Genomic DNA, 12574 nt, shown 5'->3' with positions numbered 1-12574 from the left:
AGAAGGAACCCTACTTCAAAAAGACACCTGCACCCCAATGTTCATAGCAGCACTATTTACAATAGCCAAGACATGGAAACAAACTAAATGTCCATCAACAGATGACTGGATAAAGAAGTGGTATATTTATACAATGGAATACTATTCAGCCATAATAATGACAACAAAACACCATTTGCAGCAACATGGATGTCCCTGGAAATTGTCATTCTGAGTGAAGTAAGCCAGAAAGAGAAAGAAAAATACCATATGATATCACTCACATGAGGAATCAAAAAAAAAAAAAAATAAGACAAATGAACTTAAATATAAAACAGAAACAGACTCACAGACATAGAATACAAACTTGTGGTTGCCAGGGGGGAGGCGGGTGGGTAGGGACAGACAGGGAGTTCGAGATTTATAGATACTGACAGGTATATATAGAATAGATAAACAAGTTTACACTGTATAGCACAGGGAAATATATTCAAGATCTTATAGTAGCTCACAGTGAAAAAGAATATGAAAACAAATATATGTATATTCACATATGACTGAAAAACTGTGCTGTACACCAGAAATTGACACAACATTGTAAACTGACTGCAACTCAATAAAAAAATATAGGCCAAAGTTCTTAACAGATACCTCACCAAAAATGTAATACAGATGGTAAAAATAAGCCTATGAAAAGATGCTCCACATCATATGTCACCAGGGGAATGCAAATTAAAACAATCATGAAATATCACTACACACCTATTAGAATGGCCAAAATCCAAAACACTGACAACATCAAATGCTAGGTGAGAATGTGGGAGATCATAACTCTTGTACATTGCTGGTGGGAATGCAAAATGGCACAGCCACTCTGCAAGACAGTTTGGTGGTTCCTTTATAAAAACTAAACATATTCTTACCATATGATCCAGCAATCATACTCCTTGGTATTTATCTAAAGATACTGAAAACTTATGTCCACAGAAAAACTTGCACGTTGATGTTTATAGTTTTATTCATAGCTGCCATAACTTGGAAGCATCCAAGATGTCCTTCAATAAGTGAATGGATAAACTGACACATCCAGATAATGGATTATTCAGAACTAAAAAGAAAGGACCTATTAAGCCAAGAAAAGACATGGAGAAACCTTAAATGCATATTACTAAGTGAAAGAAGTCAATCTGAAAAATCTACGTACTGTATGATTCCAAATATATGACATTCCAGAAAAGGCAAACTTTTGGAGACTAAAAAGATCAGTGGTTGACAGAGACTGCGGGGAGGGAGAGATGAATGAGAGATGAATGGGCAGAGCTAGAGGACTTCCACGGCAGTGAAATTATTTTGTATGATACTAAAATGCAGTAGTGATGGATACAGTAATTATACATTTGTCCAAACCTGTAGAATGTACAACAGCAACAGTGAACCCTAAGGTAAACTATGGACTTAGGTGATTATGATGTGTCAATGTAGGTTCATCCCTAGTAAAAAAAAATGTACCATTCTGGTGAGTTATACTGACTATAAGGAAGGCTATGCATGAGTCGGGGAAGGGGATGTGCAAAATTTCTGTATCTTCCTCTCAATTTTGTTGTAAACCTAAAACTTCTCTAAAGAAATTTATGTCTTAAAAAAATCAAATTGCACTCAAAACTGGGGGGGTCTTGGAGATTGTGCACATCCCCAAGACTGCCCTCTCAGACATGACCAGAGAGAGAATCGACCAGCTACTAGCCTCTGGCTGAATACAGGGCAAAATAATAAATTCACTGCACTGGGGAAATAGTCTCTAAGACAAATACACATCCTACAGGAAAGGGTGGAAATCTAACTAGCTAAGTGAGCTTAAAGCAACCTTTGACCAATAAAGCACTTATGTATCCAGATGCAGGGGTGAACCCAAGAAAGCCATGAAAAGACAAAAACAGGAGAAAAAACTCTTAACAGTGACATTAGAGGTCACATACTGTGGGAAACATAGACTTCACTGTATTAGTCCAGTCAAGTGACCAAACAGATGACCAAACAATAAAAAGAACAATAAGTTCCAGAAGGGGGGGATGGTATCCAAACTTGCTACAATATACTATCCAAAATGTCTAGTTTTCAACAAAGTATTACATGACATTCAATAAAACAGCAAAATGTGACTCATACAGAAGAAAAGGAGCAGGAAATACAAACTGCCTTTGAGAGGTCCCACATGTTAGTTATCCTTAGTAGAAAAATATTTCAAAGCAGCTATTAGAAATATGTTCAAAGAACTATATGAAACCATATTTAAAGAATTAAAGTAAGGTATGTTGACAATGATTCATCAAATAGAGAATAACAACATATCAGTTAAATGATAGAAATCATTTAAAAAGTGGAAATTCTTGAGTTGAAAAGTACAATAACTGAAATGAAAAATTCACTAGAAGAGACTCAACAGTAGATCTGAGTGTGCAAAAAGAATAAAACTTGAAGATAGATTGATAGTGATTATACAAATCTAAAGAACAAACAAAAAAGAGTGAGGAAAAAAGAACAGTGCCTCAGAGAAATGTGGGACATCATTAAGCACAGCAACACATGCATAATTGGAATATCAGAAGGAAAGAAATGAGAGAAAGGGATAAAAATACATTCAAAGAAATAATGGTTGAAAATGTCCCAAATTTGGTAAAAAGCAATAATCTACATATCCAAGGAGTTTAATAGTCTACAAGTAAGGTAACACACACAAAAAAATCCACACCCAGACACAGTACAGCCAAATTATTGAAAGTCAAAGATAGAAAGTCGTGAAAGCAGTAAGAGTTTCAACATGTAAAAAGGAATGCCACTAAGATTAACAGCTGACTCGGGTTCAGAAGGCAGGGATGACATATTCAAAGTGCTTATAGAGAAAAAAAAAACCGTCAACTAAGAATCCTATATCCAGGAAAATTACTTTTCAAAATGAAAACTAAATAAATACATTCCCAGTGAAAGAAAAAGAGAATTTCTTGCTAGCCAATCTGCCTTACAAGAAATACAAAAGGACAGTCTCCAGGCTGAAAGCAAGTGGCACTAGATAATAATTTGCATTCATTATGAAAAAAAAGAGTTAGTAAAATAATTAGGTAGATAATTATAAAAGACAGTAAGATTACATATTTCTTCTCCTTTCTTTTCTTATTTAAAAATCATATACACAAAAGTCCATAAAATTTTATTGTTGGGCCATTACATATGTATATATTTGACAATAACAACACAAAGAAGCAGGTTGGGATGAAGTTATAATTAGAGTAAGGAAATGACACCAAATGGTAATTCAAGTTTATAGGGATAAATGAAAAAAAAACCAAAACTGGTAATAAGAAGGTTAATATATATTAAAATTCTATAAATATATTTATGTTCTTTTATCTCTAGTCTTTAAAATGTAACCATGTATTGTTGAGTTTTAAATATATCTAGACATACTATGTATAATAATAAAAGCAAGAATAGAGAGAAGGAAATGGAGATATATAGAAGTTAAGTTTTTATATTTTACTGTAATAAAATTAGTATAAATCTGAAGTAACATCCAATAAATTAAGGTATATATTGTAAGTCCTACAACAACCAGAAAGAAAATAACTCAAAGAATATATAATCTTTAAATTGTTAAACAAATTTAAATGGTATACTATAAAATATCCATTTACAACTCAGCAATTTCACTTCTAGGTATATAAACAAAAGAACTGAAAGCCGGGACTAAAGCAGATACTTTTACATACCAGTATTCATAGTAGCATTATTCACAATAGCAAAAAAGATGGAAAAACCTAAGTGTTCGTAACTTGATGGATGGATAAACAAAATGTGGTAAATCCATAAAATGGAATATTATTTATCCATAAAAGGCAATGAAATACTGATACATGCTATAATGTGGGTAAACCTTGAAAACATTACGTTAAGTAAAATAAGCCAAACACAAAGGGGCAAATATTATATGACTCTATATGAGGAACCTAAAATATGCAAAATCACAGAGACAGAAAGTAGAATAGAAGTTACCAGGGCCTGAGGGGAGTGGGAGGTGGTGAGGTATTGTTTAATGCATAAGAATTGGTTTGGGATGATGAAAACATTCTGGAAATGGAGAGTGGTAATGGTTACACAACACTGTGAATGTACTTAATGCCACTGAATTGTACACTTAAAATTGTTAAAATGGTAAACTTTGTTATATATATTTTACCACAATAAAATAAATTATTGGTTAAAAAAATGAAGTATTCATACATTCTACAACATGGATGAACCTGGAAAATATACTCAGTAAAATAAGCCAGACACAAAAAGACAATTTTGTGTGATTCCAGTTATGTGAAATATCTAAAATAGGTAAATTCATAGAGAAAGAAAGTAGATTAGCTTTCTGGAGCTAGAGGGGAGGGAAAGAGGTGGAGCTAATGTTTAAAAGTTACAGAGTTTCTGTTTGGGATGATAAGAAAGTAATAGTGGTGATGGTTGCACAATAAAGTGAATGTAATTAATGCCACTGAATTATATACTTAAAATCATTAAAATAGCAAATTTTATGTTATATATTACCACAATAAAAAATAAATTCATTAATTTTCAAAGAGACAAAAGGGGGTGGTAAAGGAGTAAAAGAGGGAAAAAGTAGTCATTAGATATATAGAAAACAAAAAGCAAAATGTCAGGTATAAATTCAATAATATTATTAAGTATAATGGATTAAACAATGCAATCAAATGGCAGAGATTTTCAGACTAAATTAAAAAAGCAAGATCCAATTACATGCTGTTGACAAGAGACACACTTTAAATTCAAATACACAAAGAGGATAATAACTCACTGGTAGAGCATATGCTTAGCATGTATGAGGTCCTGGGCTCAGTCCCCAGTACCTCCATTAAAACAACAACAATAACAACGAAGATACAAAGAGGATGAAAGTTAAGGGATGGAAAAAGATATATTATGTAAATAAGAACCATAAGTATGCTAGAGTGGCCATACTCATATCAGACAAAATAGACTTCAAAACAAACAAAAAAATGTTACTAGAGATAAAGGATATTTTATAATGATAAAAGGGCTAATTCATCAGGAAGATGTAACAATTATAAACATACATGGGCCTAACAATAGAGCCCCAAAATACATGAGGCAAAAGTTGACAAAATTGAATGGAGAAATACATAATTCAACAATGATAATTGAGGACTTCAATATCCCACTTTCAATAATGGATAGTACAACTAGGCAGAGCATCAAAAAGGATACAGAAGACTTAACACTACAAACCTACTAACCTAATAGACATCTATATCACCCTTCACCCAATAACAGCAGACTACACATTCTTCTCAAGTGTACATAGAACATTCTCCAGAATGGAACATATTTTAGGCCTTAAAAAGCCTCAGGTAATGTAATAGGATTGAATTCATACAAAGTAAGTTTTTCACCTACATGGAATTAGAAATTAAGAACTAAAAGAAGTTATGTAGAAATTAAACAACACACACCTAAATAACCAATATGTCAAAGAATAAACCACAAGGGAAACTAGAAAATACCTTTAGATGAATGAAAAGGAAAACAAAACATACCAAAACTTATGGGATGGAACTAAAGCAATGGTTAGAAGAAATTTTATAGATAGAAATAACAGTATGAAAAGTTGTCAACCTTCCACCTAGGAAAATAAAAAAGAAAGAGCAAACCAAACCAAAAGCAAGCAGAGAGGGGAAAAGTCATAAGGATTACAATGGAAATAAATGAATAGATAATTGAAAAAATAAAAGAGAAAATCAAGAAAACCAAAAATTGGTGCTTTGAAAAGATCCAACAAATTGACAAATTTTTCACTAGACTGACCAAGAAAAGGAGAAAACTCAAATTACTAAAATCAAGAATCAAAGAGGGGGGGCATCACTATTTACCTTCAGAGAAAGACTATTCCTAAGACTGGAGATCTAGTGCTTCAGCTGTGTTCCCTTGTATAAATCTCTTAATCTCTTTAAATTTCCATTTCCTTAACTATACAAAATGAAGGATCTATATCAGTCATTTTTAAGCCATAAGCAGACAAATCATTTTTTAAACAAAATCTTACAAGAACATATTACATAGGAAATTCATTAAAGCCTAACTTCTTTGAAGCAAGATGGAGATCTTAAAGCAATGTAAGTCTTCTCCTTCTCTTTACGGAGATTCTGAAGTTCTTCTGATAGAACTCAAGGGTACCACAGAAGACAGTTCCTTAATTACTGAACTAGATGATCTGTAAGAGTTCTTAGAGCTCCAAAGAGTTATCTGTAGTAAATTACCTTCTAATTAAAATTGCTATCATACAATCTGTTCTATTTCCACAAGATGGTGCTAATACATTCCATTTTCCATTAAAACATGTCTTATACATGATCATCTTTATAGTTAATAATTGTATCATAGTCTATGATTATATAATACCTTAAGTTTTCAAACTACTATTATGTTATTTATGTTATCTTCATTACAAGTCACCTACATAAGTAATAGTGCACTAATTTTTCAATTGAGGATATTGCAGCACATAGTAGTTTTAAGTGAGGGACCCAAGGTCACATAATTGATTAGTAATAGATTTTCTAATGCTAGCTCTGTGATCTTTCCCTAGATCACACTGCCTGACTATAGATATTACTGTCAAATTCTCAAGGTGTCAGGCTGAGAGCAGAAGGGAAAACAAAGCAATGAATACTAAGTAGAATTAAAACTGACACAAACTTTCCTTGGGCTCTTTTCCTAAACCATTAATATTCATGCATGTAAATACATATATGAATATTTCCTTTGTTACTTCCCTTACTTCTTTTTTAAAAAAACTTTATTGAAGTGTAGTTGATTTACAATGTTAGTTTCAGGAATACAGCAAAGTGATTCAGTTATACATATACATACATATATGTTTTTTCTTTTCAGATTCTTTTCCATTATATGTTATTACAAGAAATTTAATATAATTTCCTGTGTTATACAGTAGGTCCTTGTTGTTTATTTTATATATTGTCCTTTAGTTCTTATTAGAAGACCTCTGGTGATACATATTCCTATATAACCATAGTAAAGGCTAAAGATTAATAAATTAAAATATCTCATTAATACTGCCCTTATTGTAAACATATATTTTTAACCTATCATGGAAATTACATAATTTGTGTTCACTAACTCTTAACACTATGAATTTAGAAAAACAACACTATGATTTTTGCTAAATCCTCCTCTGGATTCCATGAGATACAAAAAGTTTTATAGAACAGGAAGACACAATTCTCTTAGCACTTGAGGATACTATAAAACCTATTCCCAACTAATAGGAAGCAACTATCATTAGCTACCTACTAAGACAGGTTTCAGAGAAATTAAAAATGGTGTTAGAAAAGGAGCTCAGAAATTACTCCTCTAACATACTGCCTACCCAATTATTTATTCACATCCAAATAATCTAGCAATAGTAAGTTTAGGCTGTGAGTGTTTTCTTTAAGAAAATATAAACTGAGAACTTAGGTCTCAGAAGGATGCTGAAGAAATTATGTTTTCTTTGAATCCTGAAGGGAGAAAAGCAACACAGAGCTCTCACACAAAGAGTTGAAAAACATTCTCATTTTTGTTAACCTACAAAGGACTCTCCTCTTCAGGAATTTATAAGAACTTAGTCTCTGACCTGTAGATTAAGGAAGTAGGGTCATTTAATTTTCATTTATTAAGATAAATATTAGATTATTTTTTACAAAATACTTTCAGGGTTTTATCTAATTCTTCAGGATTCTGTCCAATTCAAATGCTTTCTGTCATTTTCCCAATTTATCTGTCTCTAACATAAAAGAGATCACCAATTAGAAATTTTCCTATGTACAGTTTTTGGCTTGGTTTCATTCCACTAATCTTCTTTATTTGAAGTCCATTTTGAAAAAACTCAACTCTTTCAATCTTCCAAATGCATTTCAATGATTCTCATATTTTTTCTTGTCATTTAATATACTAAAAGAGCTTTTAAAAACTATTTTTGAAAAAAATTTTCAAAGAACAAAGTAAAATGTTAATACTGAGCATCTATGAGTGTGGGGTTACAGGGGACTTTTCCTTTTCATATTACATATTTTTGAGATATCTAAATTTTTATAATTAGCACATATTACTTCTTTAATCAGTAAAGAAATTTTAAACATCATTTTTACTATATCCGTGGGTATTATCCTTTCATTTTGATTGTTCTCCCCTAAAATTAATTTGCCATAATCAGAAAATAAGTCTTAGAGCAAAAGGAAAAAAGTAAGCCTCCCAAGTATTTATCAGCCAGTAGCTCCAAGGAACCCAGTTGAGTAAATTATAAATAACTACTAGAAATCAAGGAAAAATCATCCATAATTAAGAACATCACTAAGGTTTTGGGATTAGGTCATTTTCCTCCCAGAGGAAAAAAAATGTGTAAAGTCTTTGCAGTAAATCCAAAGCCTTTTGAGTTGGATTTGTTTCTATTTGGTTTACAGTGCTTCTTGTAGAATACTAATTAGTTACAGTGCAATTTCTATACACCTTTTTTTAAAAAGCCAAGTTCAGTATAATATATGTCCAAATTATTAGACAGGACTTTAAAAGATTAAACAGTAAATTAAAATTCCACCTGGGCAACTGAAAGGCCACTAACAATCCCCTAGAGTGCAGAAGAAAGTTCCATATCAACAGTCTCTTCCCACCTATGTATTCTTACCTCTGCCAGAGAAGCAGACAGAGGAGCTCAATATAGCAGGAATTACATAAGAAAAAGAGAAGATAAAAGTGTATTTTATTCAACAACAAACCTCTTAAACATATTTCCAAAGCTGGCATTTTTATTCCAAAGATCTGAAATTTTATATTCTATGGAGTCCTAACTGAATCTGTCATGTGAATACATTAAGGCAGGCACCTTGACGCCCACAGTAAAGTAAGCTGAAGGATTCCCAATTTCATTCATAATTACAGTGGCCTTTCTTAATCTGTGGAATCTCTAATAAGGGGACATGATCAAAAGAGGGTGGCAGAAAGCAAGGAGAGCAGAAGCTGTTTATGAATTCTTCTTAGCAAAAGAAAATGCAGGGGGGAGACAAAAACTGAGAAAGGTTCTAAACTGAGATCTGTTAACAAGAACTAAGGAGCTTTATAAACAATACCCATGGCCACCCTTTAAGTTCCAGGCTTCTACTTCCAACAAAATTTCAATACACTACAGCAATTTTGATATCTTATCATTTGTGTAAAAATGGGAGGTTTTCTTTTTAGACTGAATGGGTACTTCCAGATTGTATATAACCTCCAGCTTAAGATACTCACTGTTCTCAAAAGAATTAAGCCTGCAGAAAGTATACTCACTTTCTATGGACTCATTTTCTATGGCCTCCACAAAAATATGAAAGTTACAGAGAAAGGTGCTTAATTAGCAGCTATTCGTTCCTGCTTGTATCAACAACTGCTCCCAACAGTTTTCTCAACATATGGATAATGAAAGCACAGAGAAAAATTGTCCCAAAGATTGGCAGTATATGATAGAAGATGTGTTTGTCTTTATAATAGTTTAACCTGAGAAGTCAACAAGTAATCTGCCTTTGATTTCACTGTGATAAATTTTAGAATAAACTAGTGAAGTGGCCAAATTAGTGTCCATTTGCAGTAAATAGCAAACACAACGCCTAGCAAGAGCAGCAGCTGCTGCTATTTATTGAGCTGTTTCTATTTCCCAAGCAGTCACTGAACACTCTACAATTTATGTATCATCGTATTTAAGCTGTAGAATAGTTCTAAAAGGTAGGTATCACAATATTAACAATTTCGCACTGTCATAGATGACTCAAATTTTTAGAGAGTTGATCTAATACTAGAGAAACTATCCATTGCATTAAAATTCCTATTGTTAATAATATTGATAATTATTTGGCTCTTTATAAACACACTACAATATAATCTTTTTCAAGGCATTTGAATATACTTCACCAAGCTGTTTTTATATCCCCAAAAGAAGGGGAAAATAATCTGGCAGAAATATTAAAATAATATATAATAACTAGGGCCAGAATTGAAGTCCCAGTCTCATTCTAGTAACAAGAACACAAGAGTCAAAATATAGTAGTGCTCTATACATTTTTTGTTCTATAAACTTTGATAAAAATATGACTGTGGGTCAAATTATAGTCCTAAAAATATAACCACTAACCACACAGTAAAAATCTGATATTGTTAGCTTATGATATAAATGTCAGTCATGTTCCATCACCATCATATTTTCCCTCTGTAAGCTTTTGTAAAAATTGTTGATGATGGATAAGAGGTCAACAATCCATGGCAGATATGAAAATAACCTACATGTCATGCCACTTCAAGCCTCAGCCTTATCTTATAACCAATTCCTACAGGACATTCACGTTCACTCTTGGCATAAACCTCAGGCTCACCTCCATAGTCTTAAGCTTCCAGAAGCCACCCATGGCACCACAGCATCCTTTTTCTTTCCTTTTATTTTTTGTCCTTCCCATTCCTGTCTTCTTGGCATACAAATATTTTGATAGGCTGATTCTATAACCTTTGTGAGTACTTTACCCCTAAATACTGCCAAATTCTGGAATAGAACTCACTCATCATTCACTCTATATAAAAAGTCTGTTCATTTAAAGGGAGCCTGTTGTAAACCTATGCTAAACTAGCTAGCTCCTTTGGTATATTTTTAATAATTCAATTCATTAAAATGTGATTTATAATAAAAATTCAGGTATATCCCACTTATGTGAAGCATCCTAAATTGAGATAAGTATATTTCTTATAACTGCATAAGCCTGTTCTGTCAGGCACAGTTCTTTTTTTTAATTCAAATTTTTTTGGGGGGGGGAGGTAATTAGGTTTACTTACTTATTTTTAGAGGGGGTACTGGGGATTGAACCCAGGACCCTGTGTATGCTAAGCATGCACGCTACCACGTGAGCTATACCCTCCCACCTAGGCATAGTTCTTTATAGAGTGTGATCAATCTTTGGGCTCTAAAAAGTCTTTTCCATAAAAAAGTTATTTGTATAAATATTTTATTAGAGATATATATGCCTGTGAATACAATAAACTTAATGATCATATTTGTATTCATTTCACTAATGGCAAATGTAATTTTCACAATAGTTACACAATCCTTGGGAGTATCTCCAAATAACTAAAATTAACCCTGTATTCAAAGAGGGGAAATATTTACTGAATTGATTTGATAGATTTTACTCCATAATCCCTTGATATTCAAAGCACTTTATGTGGCATCTCCAGGAAAATACATTTTCACAAATTCATTTAACAAACAGTAATGAGTATCTACTGTATGTCAGAACCTGTGTTAAGTCTAGGTATTCAGAAAGACAGGGTTCTTGCCTATAGTTGCTATATTTTTGCACTATTCCCTTGATATTTCCAGACACAACAGAGCAGTACAAATCTTAGTATGGCACTAAGCATATAGTAAGTGCTAAATATATACTTACTTGACTGATATTAAAATACCAAAATTCATTTAAGACTAAATAATTTTAGCTGATCCTACTATTTATCCACTTGTCCTTACACTCTGGGATTGGCATATAGCAATATATACCAAAGCAAAAAATAAAAATTTCTATATTCTTGATGGAGATACAAACAAGGAATGGACGGAGAACATGCTCTTATGGTATATTAAGAAGAGAATGCATTTTACTATCAACTGGAAACATGTAAGAATAATACACAATACATCTTAAAGAAGTAAATAAATTTAGCATGTTGGCTTTTGAAGTCAGGAAATGTTTAAATTGCCAAAGTACCCTACAGTAAGTATTAAATGAACTATATAATAATCCTGAATTTATATTCATTATTTTTGTTTACATTACCTAAGCCAGAAGGAACTTTCTTCATATTTATTCTTCTGGTAGGTTTCTACTCCAAAGTTGTAACAGAGACTGTGAAGAGATCCAGCCTACAATGTTAAAAAATACATATATATATGTGTGTGTGTGTGTGTCAGATTCATGATTCCCTTAACATTAAAAAACAAAAACTACAGCATTTCAGAGACTTTAAGACATATTTAAAGTGTTCTGCACATCAAAATAACCTACCTTTCCTTATCAAAACCTCTCAATTTATATAAAGAGGAGTTATAAAATATTCAGGGTGTGGCATTTGTTACATGTGGAAAAGTAACAGAATACATACTAATAGAACTTGAAAGGTTTTTTGTAACAAGAAATGGGAAACCTAACCATTGCCCAGCAAAGAACAGGCTAAAATGCCTCTGTGCATTGCCAGATCCAGTAAATCACATTAGAAAAGAGAGTACATTCAAAGAAAAAAAAAAATCACCACTAAGGGGAGCAAAAAATTATTTTTTAAAAATTAAGACAATTTTAAAAAATTCTAAATTTCAAAGCACTATCTAGTCATAAGACTTACTTAGAAATAATTAATTTAATGGATCTCTTTAACAATAAAAATTTTCTTTACATAAATTACCACTGAAATGAATGTAGAAACAAGTATGTGAATGGTACCATAGAAAAAT

The 12574-nt window shown here is 32.2% G+C and overlaps 1 protein-coding gene across 1 annotated transcript in view; it reads right to left on the bottom strand.

The window, feature by feature from the left end:
- The window catches only part of TEX11 (testis expressed 11), a 299458-nt gene that overhangs the window by 206649 nt on the left and 80235 nt on the right, over window positions 1-12574 (bottom strand). The window contains exon 10 of the mRNA XM_045509206.2: window positions 11904-11989. Coding sequence (XP_045365162.2) covers window positions 11904-11989 — 86 coding nt within the window. The remainder of the gene's footprint in view (window positions 1-11903; window positions 11990-12574) is intronic.

Source organism: Camelus bactrianus, chromosome X (genome assembly GCF_048773025.1).
Source record: "Camelus bactrianus isolate YW-2024 breed Bactrian camel chromosome X, ASM4877302v1, whole genome shotgun sequence".
In the NCBI taxonomy this organism is placed as follows: Eukaryota; Metazoa; Chordata; class Mammalia; order Artiodactyla; family Camelidae; genus Camelus; species Camelus bactrianus.
This window is presented reverse-complemented; position numbering and strand designations above follow the sequence as displayed.